The sequence below is a fragment of the Dipteris shenzhenensis genome, chromosome 22 (genome assembly GCF_047967505.1).
Source record: "Dipteris shenzhenensis isolate YYH24624 ecotype China chromosome 22, Dip_SZ_1.0, whole genome shotgun sequence".
Lineage (NCBI taxonomy): Eukaryota > Viridiplantae > Streptophyta > Polypodiopsida > Gleicheniales > Dipteridaceae > Dipteris > Dipteris shenzhenensis.
Genome location: NC_141617.1, coordinates 49107496 through 49126195, shown reverse-complemented (window position 1 = coordinate 49126195; position 18700 = coordinate 49107496). Strand labels below are relative to the sequence as shown.

The following is an 18700-nucleotide window of genomic DNA, read 5'->3' as shown; positions in this document are numbered from 1 at the left end:
AGCTTTCCAACACTTCAATGGACTCAAGTACAAGACTGTTAAGGCTTCAACAAAATACAAAGACCAACATGAAAGAAGTTTCTCCATGAAACATGTTCCCAGTGATGATCTTGGTCTTTGAAAGAAAGAAGGATTAAGAACAAATAAAGAGTTTGCATGCAGTAAAACTTCGTTTGGGGACCAAAACACAAATAATAATGTGTTTTCCCAACCATGGCACGAATGAATAAAATGTATAGATAAGAATCTTTCAAATCATGCAACTCAATAAATTGGCACATAGTCACATAGTTAGGTCCACAGAGACATGCACAAGGTTTTTCACTTAGATGCAATAGATGCACAAATAGACCCCATTGAATAGGGAAGGGCACAAATATGTCAATCACTCAATATCAAAATCAAGACACATCCTGGAGAGTCCATATGTGATCATATTGAATATCTGCTTTAGGCATCACAAGACACCCACCCATGTCCACGCATGCACTCTCAATGTCTCTTATTGAAAATAGAAAACTGTTAAGAGCACAACATATGACAATAACACAAATCCATACAAAAATAAGGTACGCTTAGTTCAAAGTTATTGCCATTGTCAATACTGCAAATTCACCCATAGGTTGCAAAGATATGCATACAAGTCCTAAGTGTCATCATAGACAACCTCATCCTTTTATAAGATAACTCTGGATAGAGAAAAGTTCAAAAACTACCCAACTCTATGATCATAATAAGCCATAACCAAGTACAAGTAATGAAGTCACAGTCCATGGGAATGTTAACCCCATGGCAACACAGATCATAAGCATAGTTTGGAGCAGCCAATATGAAACCATTGTGTCTATATAGGCTTCAGATCTTGTTCTTTTTCATCATCATCATTGGCCAGCCTCGCTTTGCCTAACCTTCGAGGCCTATGTGTGTGCCTGCCTCGACACCTGAACTTACTCTTCTTGCCTTCTCGTAAAAAACTTTGCAAAAATGTAATCAATGCCAAATCCTTGGAATTAGACTCGGAGGCTTTGGAATTGATAGAGGATTCTATGAGATACCAACTATGGAGGGCATTCCAATGGGAAACAAATTGAAGCTCTTCAATTTGCCCTACAACTGCGATCACCGGGCGATCATCGCTCATTTAGGGACTCGTACGACAATCATTGAGAGTATAGAGGTGCGCTTGCTTTTGTCATGTGTGACAAGGTTCCTAATTGTTTGTCAATTGTCGGTATATCTCCATGGGAAGGAAATTTGCCATCTATATTGCTCGTCATTCAGGAGATTTATCTGCGAGCATAAAGTTGAGAGATTAGTCTCTACCGTAGCAGTGCTACTTCGCTCCCATGCAGATGCCAAGGTTTCTAAATTTGTATTCTAAGGATAGGAGGTAAAAGCATCTGCATATTTTTAATATGCCTTCTAAACCATGTTGCAAACAACTCCCATACATCATCCAAACCTCCCTCAATCGTCAAACCAATGCAAATACGGACTCATATGTAAATGCCTCAAATATTGGTAGACTACCTTGATTAGAAGTATAAAGAACAACTAAGCTCAAGCTTTAAGAGTGCAAACAACCAAACCTAGTAGAGCTGTGCCATTATCCAAAACAATACATTCCACCTCCCTTGCAGGCTTTCAATCGGCGAGTTTGACTAGTTGGGACCAATCCAAATCTCACAAAATCAAGCAGCTTCATCTTCTTCGACTACAATGAGAACACTGATTACACATACGAGCCATAGAACACCTTATGAATAGCACAAATGAGCTATGTTTGTGGCACATACATTGTCTACGACCTCTCTACAAAGCATCACATCGAGCTCATCTGCGTGCACTTTATGCACAACTCCCGCTACTCAACTCCTGCATATAGATTGTCTACGACCTCTCTACAAAGCATAACTCGAGCTCATCTAAGTGCACTTTATCCACAACTTCCACTATTCAACTACTACATACAGATTGTCTATGATCTCTCTCTTCAGCACTTGTATACGACATCTCTACAAAGCATCACATCGAGCTCATCTGTGCTCGCTACTCAACTCCTACATAGCCATCAACAGTCCTCTTTAACTCCAATATAGTCACCCTTGACCCACACAAAGCATTCTTTGAGGTGTCTTTGCCTCAACTCTACTTCGTCTCACCATCAGTAGATCAGCATGCAAGATGTAACCCCATTACTCCTACATCTCTTGCAGTAATCCTCATAGCATGATAGATCCTACACATCCATCCTTGAATGTGAAATTATGTACCTTGCCTACTGAGCCTCTTTAAAATTCACATCAAGTGTAGCCTCATCATCAACATAAGATTCTCTTGAGGCATGTATGATCATTGTTGTTGTTGCTTTTCCTCTCCATTCCGAGTCCTAGGGGTGTTGGTTACCTACAGTCATGACATTGCTTGTTGTAGTATAGGTGTTCACAAATGTAGCATAGGTCCTCGGGTCGTATTCTGGTGAGAGGTGTAGGCTAAAGCATAGAAAGCAGTTCCAGTGTGCTTTTAGGTAAGAAAGAAACAATGATCACGTGGATTGGAGGTTCTCACCTCCATCGAAGTTCAAGGTTTGGAAAAGGGTTGCAAGTTTTAGAAGGAGGATAGGGTTAAGAAAGCTAAGGGTTCCATGGTTAAGAAAGAAATTAGGGTTGAAAAGAGTCGCAGGGTTGAGGAGTGGAGAGTTAGTCTCCTTCACGGAACAAGGGTGAGGAGAAGGAGGAGGAGGAGGAGGGGAGGAGGAGGAGGAGAAAAGGGGAGCAGGGAGGAGGGAGGAGAAGGAGGAGGAGGAAGGAGAAGAAGGAGAAGGGAGGAGGAGAAGGAGAAGGGAGGAGGATAGAAGGTTGCAAGGTTAGAGCATGCTATCACATGTTGTTGATAGTGTTAAGGACGCATGGACCCAAGGAGATGAACCAAAGTGAAATGAACACTAAAACCCAAAGAGTGGGAACTTCCTGCCATTGAGAGATATTTATACATGTTGGTCTCTACATAATTTCTAGGGGACCTCTTGGGGTCTCTACACAATTTGTAGGGGACTTCTTGGTGGGATCTCTTTTGTAGGAGACCTCAAGGGTAGGAGTCTCTACACTTTTGTAGGATACCTCAAGGGTGGGACCTTTTTTATTGGAGACTTCATCTACACTTTTTGTAGGAGACCTCAAGGGTGGGACCTCTTTTGTAGGAGACCTCTTAGGAGTCTCTATAGTTTTTGTATGAGACTTCATGGATCCCTACCCCTTTTGGAGGGGATCTCTTGGGGTCTCTATACTTTTTGTAGGGGAACTCAAAAAGTGTAGACTTTTTCGTCTTTCCCTCTCTGCTTTAGTATTTATCTCTCTAGATGATTATCTTGCAAGTATGATCCAATCTTTTCTAGAAAGTATTTTGGCTATCCCTATAGTATTAGATTGCTAGAGAGATTCATGGCCAAAGCCATGTGAGAGAACCCCAAGAAAAACTCCACCCAATCACACGAGAGAAAATGCCCCAAACCAATTAAAAAAAAAAGAAAATCCCGAAATCTTGAATGTGACAATGCAAGTTTAGAAACCTTGAAACTTTTCACCTTTGAAGTCTGGAGTTGCTAAAGGCGGTCCATCACCCTCACCATCATCACGACGTAGGGATGGCAGCGCATCTTCGTCACCTGGCTTCAGCTCTGATGCCGCCCTGGCTCCGTGGCAACGTCAATGTGCCTATCAAGTTTGTTCTGAGAACCAATGTGCTTCGTGGGAGGCGCGAGATCGTTGAGATGACCCAGAAGTTCAGCAGCCAAGAACAGTTCCAGCACCTCTTAACCAGAAGCAGCAGCTGTGGTGTTGTGGCCAAGGACAACCCTCTTGAGCCTCTCAAGTCCAACTTACGTCTCCTTGATCCCAAGAAGACTTACCTTGTTGTCGTTGAGAACGATGACATCCAGGATGAGCTCAGGGAACTAGGTGCCGACAGGCATGTCCAGTCTCACCAGGTCCGTCTCCTTCGGCCTTTTTATCTGTAATTTTCTTTGGAGTAGGAACAAACACAGGCTCAAGGAGCCTGCTCGGATCGTATTTCTTTGCTTTGGAGGGCCCTCTGTAAATTATGCTTCACCTTCTTTCCGAAGAGGTGACACCCGCTGTTCGGAGGGATAGGAGAAAATTTCTAAGAGGCTTATACTCTCTCCATGTAGCAGGAATCAGGAGACGCGGTCGCAGCAACAGAATTCTCAAGGCCAAACGTGGGTCGGACCGCCTAGTGGAAAAATCAAATCTGCAAAAGTCAATATTGACGTTTCGATTTTTGCTTACATGTCAAAAATTAGTGAAGCATTAGTCTTTAGTGCAATGTGTACGGGCAAGCTTTTCCCAAACTCATAGTGATAGGATAGTCTTAATGCAGCGGAAGTGAATAGGAATGATAAGCCATTTCTTGTTCCTCTCCTCGCAGGCCCTTCCTCCTTGCGCTTCCTATGAGAGAGTATTTTGGAACGTGATGAAAAATCATGTGTGCAAAAAGCTAACTTGGACTTTTGAAGCACTTAAAATGTAGTCCAACTTGAATCGGATTGGAAGTCAACTCCATGGGGTTGCTACGCAGCATACAGGCTGCATTTTTTATTCTTGATAAGCTTCCAACAGTAGTAACTGTGGTGCAAGCATCATCAAGGGTATTTTGTTTGAGCAAACTAAGTGGCAGATAGATACTGAGTCATCGCTAAACAATGCAGGAATCACCATAGCGTATATAGTGCATTGCTTCAAACCGGAGAATTTTTTTCCTATAAAGACTATAAGAGAAGGTTCAAATCCTTGAATTTTGGGTAAAATTTCTATTAAGTTTTTTGAAAGATGTAATATTAAGGTTCTTTTCAAACTTTCATATACTTAGAAAACTTCTCTTGTCAAGATCTTCATTTAAGAATCAGCTTTGCTTTCACGATGCATGGAAAGCTAGCCATTCTTAGTAGCCCTTGTTGCTGAAGATGTCCTTTGTTGGTTAAACTTTCTTCTAGATAATTTGTTCATAACGTCAGGAGGTTCTTTATTCCAAAAAAGCATTGGTATCACTAATTGTGCTGTTTTTCTCAGCAAACTTCTACCTTTTTATTTATGAATTTGAGTTTATGCAACTATTGATCTCTTGTAAAAGCTTGTCCAATCGTATTTCATAAGTTACTTAGGTTAGGAGATCCATAGATGACTTATTTGCCCCATATATTTCAAACTTTAAAGATTTTATGTACAAAGATCGAAATTCTTTTGGTTGACCTTGAGATTTTTGTGAACGTAATTGTAATGCTTGTGGAAGCTATTGTAGTTCCTTGTATCTTAGCATTACTCAATCATCTTTAGGTTTAGAAGTGATATCTATGATAAATGGCAACAACCTCAGTATGCTGTGTTGAATATCATACGAATGGCTCACATTGACTCAAACATCTTTGATATGGCTATATGGAGTGATTACTTCTCAATTCTATAGGTTCTCTCGTCTTTGTGACTTGAGAATGCTTAATTTCTATGGTTTTTTCCATATTTAGCCATTTCTTGTTCCTCTCCTTGCAGTGTGTTCCTCGTGCTTCCCATGAGATAGCATTTGGAACGTGATGAAAAATTATGTGTGCAAAAAGCTAACATGCACTTTTTTGACCACTTACAATTTGTAGGAGAAGACGTGAGTCCAACTTGAATCGTATTGGAAGTCAACTCCATGGGGTTGCTACAGCATACAGGCTGCATTTTTTATTTTTGATAAGCTTCCAACAGCGGTGGTGCAAGCCATCATCAAGAGTATTTTGTTTGAGCAAACGAAGAGGTAGATGCATATTGAGGCTTCGCTAAACAATGGAGGAATCACCACAGTGTATATACTGAATTGCTTCAAACTGGAGAACTTTTGCCTATGGAGACTATAAGAGAATGTCACAAGCACCCCTACACTTGGGTGCAGTGTGACATGCTGGCTACTTCAACAAGTGCTTAATAGATCCCTAATAGGTGATTTTGTGATATGCCGTGACCCCTTTGTGAGCCCTAGTCCAGGGACAGTCAAGCATGAGCTACGTAGGTTAGTCTCTCAAGCCCTAGGTCCGTCCTTGTTCACTAAAGGACCAAGTAGGTTAACCGTTAGTGTTCTGATCTTAGGTTAGATGTAGGATAGGTGCTCATAGGTGCAGCCCATGGTAGGAGCCCCCAAGGCAGGACCAAGCAAGTGAAAAGGGGCTGGGGGGTGCCTTCTATAGGCCAGCCTGAACCCCCTACCCAGTCAGCCTGTAGGGCTGCTTTTGCAGGTCCTACCAGCCAGCCAACCAAGCCAACCAGCCAACTGGCTGGTTGGCCAGCCTGGTTGGGAAAAGTCGGCCCATTCAGGGCTTAATATAAGGGGCCCTCGGCCCCCATTGTTGGGCATTCAGTCCCTAGCCTCCAGCAGCAATTCAAGCCCCTCGTGCTCAGCCCACCTCAAAGCGTGCCATAGAGCGATCCAAAAGGGAGATTGTCTGCAGCATTTCAGCCGGAGTTTAGCCAGCACAAGCAGTGAGGTTTCGGGTTCTATTTCAGCACCTTTCCTTTCAGTTTTTACAGCTCTTTCTCACAGTTTCACTCACTCTCATCTTTCAGTTCTCCACTCCATATCTCAGCTTTTTTTGTCCTCAGTCTCACCTCCATCCACCTCTCTTACTCACGCAGTGTTACTGCATGTGTGTGGACAGCACTAGCCTCTTCGATAGGTTTGCACAGTAGTCTACAACGTTAGTGTGGGCAGCATTGAGGCCTTGGTTGTGGCTGGACTGTTTCTCAGGCTTTGTGGGTCAGGTTTCTGTGTTCAAGGTGTCATCCTCAGAGTTGTATTTCGAGGAGTGTCTTTTGTATTTTTAGGTTCTCCAAGTTTAAAGCAAATTCTCCCCTATGTTAGGGGAGGGGGCCCTCAGTGGGTACAGGGACCCAATCAGGTGTCGACTTCATTTCTCTAACCCTTATCTCTCTCTCCCCTCTCTGTCATGCATACACAAAGATGTCTCGCAATAAGTTTAAAGAAGGTCTCTCTGTGATTTACATGATCATTAACTGGTGCATGCTACATTGGTATTAGAGATTGGGTTCGTAATCCAGCCTGACGACTGCGAGTGCATGGTTGTTTTGAGATGTGGAAAGACCACACATCCAAGTGCCATGGAGCAAGAAAGGAGAGGAGTACGAGGAGACGACTTCCAAGAAGACAAAGACAGTCAGAAGAGTATGCTTCTGCTAAGTACAACAAATCTTGAAGAAGCTTATGGAGCAAAATTGATGACTCCTAGCCCAGCTTGAAGAAAACTCATGGTGGCTGGAAGAACAAAGAAGACAGTTGGAGGAGAGAGGAGACCAAGAAGCAACTTGAAGAAAAAGAGGGAGCAAGGCCAGAAGCAGACAATCTCGGATTGCAAAAAATTGCTCTTATTGATGCGCGAAGAGCACAAGCATGAGGAGGCAGTTACCATGCTGCTCCAGCACCAACATATGTTGGCCGCTATGCGGGCTAGCATGAGCATGGTAGTTCCCATAGCCACGCCAGCCTCAACGTCAGCCAAGGTCACTCCCGTCACCCAGTCCACGCTGCATTTCACGAAATATGACGGTAAGTGTGACCACTCAGCTATCTTACAGTTTATGCATCAGTTTGTTGCTCACTTTCCATTAGCACTCATTCTGATGAAAGACAAATTCCACAGCAGCCCTTCATCTCCCCGGCGAGGCGGTTATGTGGTGGCAACATTGGGCTAGTGGCCACATTCATTCTACCATGCATGTCAATGACTTCGTTTGGGATACGTTTGTGTCCGAATCTTAAAGCCCATTTTTTGATATCTCAGTATATGCTTAACTTGGAAGATGAGTTTTCTCGTCTCTCCTAGAACGGCTTGCGTGTGTTGTCCTGCAGCAACAGGGTTATCACGCTGGCACAACAATTGGGTGTGTTCCGAAAACAACAAGCTGAAGCAATTTATCAGAGGATTGGACTCCAACATTAGTTTTTTCTTTCGGAAATTTGATCTGCTCATCTATGAGCGCACACTTTAAGCTTCTCCCTGCTCAGACTTAGGAGATGACGTTGAACGGGGGAAAGCCCAAGTAGGTCCAGCTAGGAGCCAAAGCCCTGCACAGTAACCCAAAACCCACGGGTAAAGGCCCTCAGCAGAAGGACAATCAGTATCGGAAGAAAGACAACCAATAGTTGATGCTCCTACTTGGAAAACATAGTTTTCTTGTATTGAACATATTTATCCTTCTCTATTTCAACTCAAATACGTGAAAGATGGGATGAATTTTTTGTATAGTAGGTCAAATTGAAGTGTGATATCAACAAGTGTTTTTTTGGAAACTCAAGAAAGGTGTGTAGCACTATTTATCTTTGAAATTTGTCTACTGTTGGACTCAATGAGTTTTTTGTTGGTGCTGTTCTGGTTTTAAGATGGATGATGATAGAGCTTGAGCTTCCTGTTATATTTCTTTCACAATTGTTGTGGAGCAAATCCTATCAAAAGTTGGATGTGGATGGAATTAGTGGATTGGATAGACCCACAGATGTTAATTTTGAAATAGCTAGAGAAATATAAGTGAGTTTCAAAACATAGCTTAAAACGATGAAGCAAGGTGGTTCAAAGTTTTTCTTGCAAGCTCAAGCTGCCATCACAACTAGAAGCATTCATGGAACATTACCTAATCATTCGCTAATCAAGGACGTGGCTAAATTGTAAAGATATCTTAAGTAGCTGTTAAGTTGTCCCAAGAGCACAGCGGTTAGAAGTTACTCATGCGTTGAGAAGCTTGTTTGAGATACAATCGTCCGATTATCCATCCTCGTCCACATCCACGTTTCTTTGTTCTTGATAACTTTTCCTTAGGTTTTATTTGTAGGATCTGTTCTTTTCTTATCAAAGAGTAGTAATGTGCTTACAAATTGCAAGGGTTGTCACATGCATCCTAGGCAGAGGCTGGCATACTTCTATTGGTCCCATTCACTTAGTGGAGTCCTTATTACAAGGACTTGGAGGTCACGCCCTCCAGCTGGAGGACACATTTGCATTTAACTAGGAATCTCTAGGGCTAACTTTGGCACCAGGAATGGGCCCAACTACATGACAAGTCAACCACCTGGAAGCGTATTGGAGTAGACTCAGCCGAGTAGACTCAGCCAATGTACTGAGTGATAGTCATGTGGCTGCCACATGAGCTTCCACATGGCAGGCCGATCAGCACCACGAATCGTTGGGAATTCATCCGGACCAGATCAGTCAGCACCTGTACGGATGGTAGGTGCCTCTGTCAGGAGGCTGTACTGGAAGTTGCAGCAGGCCAGATATGCAGGGACAGGTCGAGGAGAAGGTGGATCTGATAGGCGGCTGTTTTGCAGGGCATATGGGCAGTTTAGGCCCTGGCTGGGGCAGTTATGGGCCTGGGCCAGTGGCTGTGTCACGTGGCCAGGCGGGGCCATACAGGTCAGGTTGGTCTGGCCAACCTTGGCTGTTTGGCACAGGCCAGGGTCCGCCCCCCTAGACTGAGGGTTGGCCTGTTCTGGTCGGTTCATATGGAGGGCTTCATGCCCTCTAAAATGGGATCCTTTGAACTCATTATCTCATTCAATTGAGGAGGCACTTCAGGAGCAGATTGCCTTACCAGTGGCTGTCCAGGAAGATTAGCCTGAAGGTGTCTTTGGGGGCATGACAACAAGGCTCACCTAAGCTCAGAGGGAGCACACATGCCAAGTGTTTTGAGAGTTGGTGGAACTTGAAGCGAAGGACCTTGCTGAAGGACGATCTTCGTTCAAAGCTCTAGGGAATCATCTTCTACGTCGGAAGGACAGGTGCCCTTGCGAGGGGGAGGGAGACTCAGTTTCAGATAGGTGTACGACTTTCTACCTATCTTTTTCAGCTCATTGTCACGGCTGCTAGGTAGCCAATCCTAAACTTAGGGGAAATGGGCAAGTTGGACGGGACTAATTACCCCATTTGGTGGTGAGTCGACATGGGAGATTGCGATGGGAGTTGCGTTGAAGCCTCAGGCTACCATGAATCCAGCCACTGCGACAGCGGCAGTCATGATGCGGAGGCCCTGGCCATAATCATTGGCACCATTGCAGATTCGGTGCTACCTCATATCCAGTTGACGGACACTTTGCCGCGTGGATCATGTTGAAGGGGGTGTACGTGGAATAACAGTGCGAGGATTCTCGAGGATTCTTGACTCATGGAGCTCAATGGCACGAGCATGGATGAAGGGGATACTATACAGGACCACATCATGAAGATGAAGGTGGTCAGGGACAAACTCTTAGCAGCTGGTCAAGCGATCGATTCAACACGCATGGCTAGGCTTGTGCTTGGCATGCTTCCCATGAGCTACAAGCCTTTCGTCACGACAATGATAGTAGGGCAGAGGGCAGCACCAGTGGCATTTGAGAAGCTAGTTCCATTTCCTCTGCAGGAGGAAGCTCGGGAACTGAACTACGAAGGATCCAGAGAGGATAAGGCCTTGTATGCCAACGGCAAGGACAAAGGCAACGGTAAGCCAGGCGATGGCAAGCCCAAGAAGAAGGGTGAAAAATCTGAGAATGACGGGGAGCCTTCTGATGATGAAAATAAGAAGAACTGAAAGAAACAGAAGAAATGCTTCTACTGTGTTGTCCAGGACATTTTGCAAGGGACTACAGAAAGAAGGCGGATCAGAAGAAGCAGAAAGGAGGATTCAGAGGAGACAAAAGTTGAGATGTGGTCAGAAGAAGAGTTAGATGCCTTTGTGGGCGAAGGACATCATTGAGTGCTTGGATTTCTGCAGGTGCTTGGCTTGTAGCACTGACATGAGGGAGGATTCCTCAGGAGGACCTTTGGACTTAAGAGTTAGATGGGAGCTGTAAGGTTGAAGGGGTCATTACAGAGTTATACAGTTTGGCAAGGTGTGCGTCAACGAGGTGCATGGTTTGCATTCAAAGCAAACAATCAAGCAGGTGGATAACTTGTATGTAAACTCATTGTATAGTCATTTGAACTTTTGTAACCTGTTGTAAGGCAGATTTTGTGCTTTGCATTTTTCAAGTGTTGAGAGATTGGAGGGTGTATGCCATTCTGGAAGTCAGAGGAGGGACGCTTGGTGCTCCTCCGAGGCTCAAAAGCAGGGTTCCAAAGGTGAAGACGGTGGACTTGTTGAAGCCTTAGTGATGGGGACAAGTAGGACAGAGTGTGCTGAAGCCAGAGAGATGCTTGTATGAGGGCTCATTGGGAGCTCATGGAGGAATAGGAGCCAACAGTTGAGAGACCAAAAGACGACAACTCCTCTGAGGTGTTCCATAGGGCTCCATCATGGGAGCTGACGGACTATCTTCTTTGACAGATTCGGTTCGCCCAAAATGGGTCGGGGCTGTTGGAGTTTAGCTGGTCACCTCCCCATTTGTAAGCCCCCATATGAGGAGGGTGTGGGGGAGGTGCACCATGATAGGATGGGGCTGCCACCTGGGCAGCACATTGGCTGCCATGTGGGCAGCATACAAGCAAAGAAAAGCATGGACATGGGGCTGCCAGCAGCAGCAGTATAGCGCAGTCCTGAGTGGGTTTGTTGGCCTGGAAGAGGTTTACAGGAGGCCGGGAGCAGTCAGCACCTGTACGGATGGTAGGTGCCTCTGTCAGGAGGCTGTTCTGAAGGCTGCAGCAGGCCCGATATGCAGGCACAGGTCCAGAAGAGGTCCAGGAGAAGGCGGATCTGATAGGTGGCTGTTTTTATGGGCAGTTTAGGCCCTGGAATAGACCCCTACTGGGCAGTTATGGGCCTGGGCCAGTGGCTGTGTGCCACGTGGCCAGGCAGGGTCATACAGGCCAGGTTGGGCTGGTCAAAGCCAGCCAACCTTGGCTGTTTGGCACAGACCAGGGTCCACCCCCGTAGACTGAGGGTCGGCCAGTTCTGGTCGGTTCATATGCGGGCTTCATGCCCTCTCTCATCCAATTGAGGAGGCACTTCAGCAGCAAGCCAGCACACTTTGGGCCATCTTCTAGGAGGACCAGGACGTGCAAAGGAAGTGGCTGATGCTGGAGAAAAAGATCTCAGAAGAAGTCTTCATCCTAGGCTGACTTTTTCATCCTAGGCTGACATTCAGGGCAGCAAGGAAGGATCAAAGGGGGAGCTTGGGCCTCACCATGGGCTACTTTCCAGAGCAGCAATCAAGCAACCAAGGTCAAGCACTACCTTACCAGTGGCTGTCCAGGAGGACCAGCCTGAAGGTGTGTTTGTGGGGCACGACAATGAGGCCCACCTAAGATCAGAGGGAGCATGCAGGCCGAGTGTTTCGGACTGACACAGAGGTAGGAGAACAACTGTTTTGGGTTTTGTGCAGGGTGCACATCTAGATAGCACTTTCCTACTAGAGGGTCTCACACTGGGCATCACTTTTGTATTGTGTCGGTTGTGGACGGAAATATAAGTTTTGCTGGTTCTACATCTCTCATGTGCATTGCTCATTTACTTACTGCAGTCATCTACACGAAGTACACATAATTTAAGAAGTTTTGGATTCCACACATTTGACACCACCATGTAAGTTCTTGGGCTCTATTAGTCTTCCATTGTGTGTACCCTCTGGTTTCTAACACTCTCGTTAAGCCACGAGCGCAGGTTTAATTTGGATTGTTGTATCTAATTAAGTCTTAGGTTCCAAATTTGGATTGTTGTATCCTAATTAAGCATTATGTTCCAAATTTGTGTCCTCCCTTAAAAGCGCCCAAAAGTCACACCATTAAAGACACTCGAAAAAATCACACTTTAATAGAACCGAAACGTATGACTGAATTCACTTTTAAGTGAGCAACATTGCAATCTACTTCATTTAGAATCAAGGATTTGTCCCCAAGGAGTGGCTCCGTTGCTCCAAGTCAAAGTGACTTGAGGTAAATGTCATCAGTTTCTTGCTTTGTTTCATTTACTTCAATTGTTGGGACTCGGAATTTTCCTCATTTTTTCACGTTTTCTTCTTAGTACTAGACGCTTCTAATGTACAATAGGAATAGTGGGAGATTTACTTTGAGTTGCTATCCTCTTCTTCATTGTAGAAGATTTGCATAGTTGTTGCTTTAGTAACATTTACTGTTTCAAACTCTCAAAGTACTCCAAAACTACTTTTTACAAATGATTACATAACGTTTGCTTAGGCAAAGCAAAACCAAAGTGAGCTACTAAATTCGTTTTGGTGGTGCTACATACTTGATCAGAGATGCTTCATTGCTAAGTAGTAAACAACGCTTTCTTCCTTAGTTTACTTGGCAAATTATGTACCATGTATGGAAACCATCATAAGATCACAGTTGACATTATTGTTGATGTTCTTCATGTTTGCCAACAATAGTGCTCTACGTAAGGTGCTTCCCCTTTTGTATTTTTCTAGGCTAGTCCTTTTGATATTGCTTTTTCTTATGCGCTTATTCAACCATGTAGTATTTGCGTTGGTGAGCCAGCTACAAAGTATACACATCAATGAATTGGAGTAATGTGTGTGCACTCATTGACACAAAAAATTAAGGTGGTGAAAATCTAGAATGACCTTTGGAGAAGAAAGGTGGTGCTACAATCATGGTAGTATCATCTCAAGATAAGGAAAAGCTAACATCTTCGAGGTGCCATAAATCCGAGGTGCCATAAATCTAAGGGGTTGCATGTGCGAGATTGTTGTTAGAGTCCATGATTGGGCCCTTGTTGACAACTTCATCCCTCTTGTGGATTCCAAAAGGCTTAATGATAATTTGTGTGTTCTTGAATAAACATTTTTTTTGTTGTTGGGAATATGTTGGTAGCCCCCCAAAATAACCAAGTTATAAAATTTGGCCATCCATAATGGGGCACACTACTTGTAGCTTGTGTTGCATCGCAATAACTCATCAATTGAATAGACATGAAACCACGTCATGTAAACATGAGTTGATCAACATCTTTCTTGTTGGTTTGCCAGTGGAGGTCTTGCAAAGCAACTTTCAAGCTAGTCATAATTATAGATTCTCTATGACCTATGCCCACATTCAAAAGAAAAACAGCTTTCAAACCACACTCTGTACCACAACCCATAGGGTCGCTTGTCAAAGCAGGTTCCACTTGGAACTTTGGAGAGAATTGGGCCATTAGACTTGCTTTTTGCATAGCCTTCTTCATCTTACACTAGATACCTTGTGACACTAGACACATCCACATTAGATGATGAACCTCCCTCCCGAATTGTCCTTCCACAAAAGGGGCAAACTAGCCAAACAGCCCCTTGATTTGGCAGCCCATTGAGTGCATGTGGTTACTTGGCTCTCAATTCTTCTTCGTTAGCCTTCATGTGATGCATCTCTCTTGAGTTGGTCAGTTACAGGCAACATATCAACTTGCTCTAGTAATAACAAGTAAGTATCCTTATGTGCAATTCTAATAAGATCTAACGGGGAGTCTACAAAGTGCCTCTCAAAATATCAAAAATAGTTTCAGAAGAAGGATGATTACTCCTAGTTTTAGATGTGTTCACTTGTATATCGTTAAGTATTTCTCTAGCACGGGGTTCATTCTAGAGTTAAAGGCTAATACATGCTTTGTTGATGATGGAAGTTTTGTCAAGTTTATGCCGAATTGTTGTTGCCAATCCCAAAATATAAATGTGTTGTATAACATTGACCTCCTCTTTTGTGTACTTGTTGCTAAGGTTGTGATGTATTTTGAAACCTTTAAACTTAAAAGATATATCCATGACTATTATCATTTGCATCTAGAAAATATCCACGCATAATACATTCCTTCCATATATAGTCTAGATAATATGGGACGAAGTAATAGCTTATGGAAAGGAAAGCCTATACATGCATTACAAGTCATCCATATTCTCTTTCCATGGTTGTTTTCCACATGTAGACTAAGGAATACATTGGATAGGCTCGTATGGTAGGACTATTGATTATTGGTCTTAGCTTGCTGAAAGAACTAGTTTAAATTTTCATCCTACCACAGAGCACACACTATTGCATTTTCATAACATGCTAAGAGCACAGTGTGTGGCATTCTTGTAGAAGAGCTATCTATAAATAGCTTTGAAGAAAAACCCAAATGCAATCATCTCTTCTTTTTTTTAATGCTATTATGAGAAGTGAGTTTTCACATTTCAGAGATTGATCTTTCCATTTTTTTGGATCGAGTCAAATGCCAAAGTAGATATACTTGCTATAGTTATGTCCTCATAAGTCCTAAGGCTTGTCAACTATGCTCCACATATACAATCAACCTACAAGGAAATGTGAAAAGCTATAATGAAGGTTGGAATTACAAGGAAGCAAGGTTCAAATTAAATATTCATACGGAAAGAAAATGTTGTTCTATTTGATAATTGAATATCGCTTTGAATGCAACACATAGCAATTTGTATTCAACACATAGCACTGTGTATACAACACATAGACCAAGGAGCGTGCCCTTCCTTGGGAACATAGCACTTTATACATTGCAATCAACACATAGCACTTTGCATTTGTAGTATATGCATTTTGGGAGCCTACTCAATTATAAGAACAATGAATAGGGGAAGAAGACTTTACCTTTGAGGGATATGAAATGTGGATATCTCAAGATGAGGATCAAACTTTAGTCATCTACATAGCAAAGAATGCTTAGCTAAAACTCTCTCTCTCTCTCTCTCTCTCTCACTCTCTCTCTCTCTCTCTCGTGATACTATAGGAAAAAGTAAGCCAGATGATAGTCTCACAAACAACATTGCGTAGTTAGATGACCGTGTTTCCATATGGAAATACTGAGTGTGAATCTTGCCAGTTCTTTTGCAAAGACCTCTTCTCAAGTTCCTAAGTATGACATTGTTGTAGACATATAAAAAATGCTCTCAACAACATGACAAATAATGGTTCTTTATGCCTACTCGTAGCATGTATTTATGAATGCAAAGCAATAAAATTTTGAACATAGAGACTTGTACAAAAAAAAACAATCTTAGCTGGACCCTAATGATGAACAAAATTTGTGCTTCTGAGATGAAGTCCTAGATTCGTAGAGGTTGTGCCAATCAAGTACTTGCTAGGTAGGGAACCATATAATAAGTGGAGTTGGAAAAGAATGTTTCAAAAGTTCGTTGGAAATCCTCACGGCTTGGAATTATCGATGAATTCTCATCCATTTGTCAAGTCCCTGATGCCAACAATTGTTACATGTGGCCTATAATAATAATGCCATAGATCATTTTTAGCTCGTGCCTCTGTGAAAAACTCAATCACATCCCCTTCCACAATTCAACAAAGATTTTGGTTGTGGTTTCCATAATTGTACTTCTTTTGCTTTCTAAGCATGTCTTCATCAACCTTATTAAAGTATTGTTTGAGGCTTCCTAGAGGTGACAAGGCACGATTAAGTTCATCTTGAGCATAGACTTCAATAGTTTCTTTTCTTATCAATGCCCTAGATATCCCACCCATTCAAAGGGTAAGGGCAAGATATATGACCTCCCTCGACATTGCAGGGGCTGGCTAGAGATTTCCAACCCTCCTACATCTATGTACCCTACATCCTTGCATGACCGTTCGCAATGGGGTTTGGCCAATTGCCCATGGTGGTTGGATTTCTCTGGTGGCAATGTCCTCACATGCAATCTTGACCTTTAAATTAGACATCCTACCACCAAGAAGACTCAGCCCCTGATGGATAAAGACATTACAAGAAGCTTAAGATCAGAGAGAAAGGACAAGAAAGTATATTAAAAGCGAATATGAAGAATTATAGTGTTAGGAAAATTATAATATTATGGCATTAGTATTTATTTTTTTCCCTCTTTAGTGGTGGACATGGAGTCCTCATCACAAGATTTTTTCGCTGCCTCGAATAGCCATGTTAGCTAAAAAAAGGGATGATTTTGGATGTGTGTTAGATAAAATAGAGATGATGTTGGGTAAATCTAGTCTCTTTGAAGGGCTAAAATATGGGCAAAGGGGGCTCCCAAGAAGTTGCGATATCACGGCCTCATTAGAGTCCCCTTTGCCCATTTTTTAGCCCTTTAGAGAGCCCAACATTATCCTTTGTAAGGCCTTGTCACTGTGGGATGCATGCCATAGTTAGCCATGGAAGTTGCATGCTCAAGAAATCCATTCTCTACATTTGCATAGCATGAGGGGCTTCTTTGTAAATAAGAAGGGCATTTCTTTGTTTATATGAAAGACCAAAAAAGGGGCATAAGGGGATCAATAGAGGCTGTGATATCATGGGGTCTCATGAGACCTATCTGCTCTTTTTTTGGTCTTTCACATATTTCAAATTAGTACCACCCACAGAGAGCACCATCAATGCATCAAAAGGCCCAAGAAATGAGCTTCTCTAATCCATCCCAAAAAAATAGCTTCTCACTTCAAAGCATGACGTGCCCATTTGAGATGCAACTCCACATACTAATTAAGACCAAAATAATGGGTAGAGGGGTCTCACAAGAGGCCTTGACATCACACCCTTCTATGAGGCCCCTCTACCCATTTTCTTTGTCCTTTACCTAGACTAAAAATATCTCACTTCTTGCAACTTTAGAGCATAGTTCCGAGACTAGAGAAGGAGCTTTAAACATATCGAGGAAGGACAACAAAATTTGAGCAAAGGGGCCTCTCAAGAGGCTGTGATATCATTGCCTCTTGAGTTTTTTATATTTTTTTACCCTTTAAAGGCCAAAAAACATGACTCAAACAATGCCTAAGATAGTGCCCCTAAAGTTCAAGGGAAATTGTTTTGCTTCCCAATTGGGCTGCATGCATTGTGCCACATTATTTTAAGAATATTCCATTGTCCCTTGGATGCCTCATATGGACTATGCATAGCCCTCATAAGTGCAGTGCAGTAGCCCTTGAAAGAACCAAAAAATTGAAGCACTTTGCTTAAAATTTTGGCACTTTTTGAAGGGCTATAGCATTGCTCTTTAATGCATAAGGTTATATATGAAATGGTTTTTAAAAAAAGGGCAAAGGGGGTCTCTGGGAGGCCATGATATCACGGCCTCGTGGAAGCCTCCTTTGCCCAATTCTTAAAACCTTCCATGTGGTGTGGGTGGCCTCCATGAGAGCACTATTGAATCCCTTCAAAGGGCAAAAAATTTGAGCAAAGGGTGCTTCATGGAGGATGTGATATCTCATCCTTGTTTTGGGGTTCATCTAAAAAACCTAAAAAATATTCTAGATATACATAAAGGATGCTCTCATCTTTCATGATATTGCAAAACTGCATCTAGTCTCTCACTCAAAATAGATGAAACAGATAACCACATTGCAGATATGTTGCAAACTACGTTACATGAACAATATTAACAATGAAATTTCATAAACAGCATAGTCGGTACACATAATGCGGATCTTTAGAATAATAGAACAATGAATGCGGACCTTCAGAACAATAGAACACATAATGCCAATCTTCAAAACAATAGAACAAGGAATGATAGAACAATAACTAGAGCCATGCTTGATTCTGTGGCTTGCTCTAATCCAGATAAAACTTGAAAACAATGAAGGGAGATAATTTAGATATTGCATCCTAACTTATACATTTAGCATGTTGTCAGTTCGATTCCACTATGTCATCATCTAAGTCATCCAGCTTCTTGCACCTTTGAATGTAGGTTGTAATGTGCCACAAACAACACTTTACACTTGCCCATGGTATTAGAAAGGGTGTGGGAGTCCATCTGTGTCTAA

At 42.8% G+C, this 18700-nt stretch overlaps 1 protein-coding gene across 1 annotated transcript; it reads left to right on the top strand.

Moving 5' to 3' along the window:
* The first annotated feature begins 3567 nt into the window (after nt 1-3567).
* LOC147888225 (uncharacterized) lies at nt 3568-4879 on the top strand. The gene is made up of 3 exons (XM_087393833.1): nt 3568-3985; nt 4190-4234; nt 4444-4879. The coding sequence occupies exons 1-3, from the start codon at nt 3644-3646 to the stop codon at nt 4543-4545; spliced, it is 489 nt and encodes a 162-aa protein (XP_087249959.1). The 5' UTR covers nt 3568-3643; the 3' UTR covers nt 4546-4879.
* The last annotated feature ends 13821 nt before the right edge of the window (nt 4880-18700 follow it).

Bases quoted from the DNA above. Each gene is read 5' to 3' on its own strand.
- LOC147888225 (XM_087393833.1), top strand. From the start codon at position 3,644: ATGGCAGCGCATCTTCGTCACCTGGCTTCAGCTCTGATGCCGCCCTGG. The intron at 3,986-4,189 runs GTCCGTCTCCTT...TCCATGTAGCAG, and splicing joins GGCATGTCCAGTCTCACCAG to GAATCAGGAGACGCGGTCGC. The intron at 4,235-4,443 runs GTGGGTCGGACC...CTCTCCTCGCAG, and splicing joins CAGAATTCTCAAGGCCAAAC to GCCCTTCCTCCTTGCGCTTC.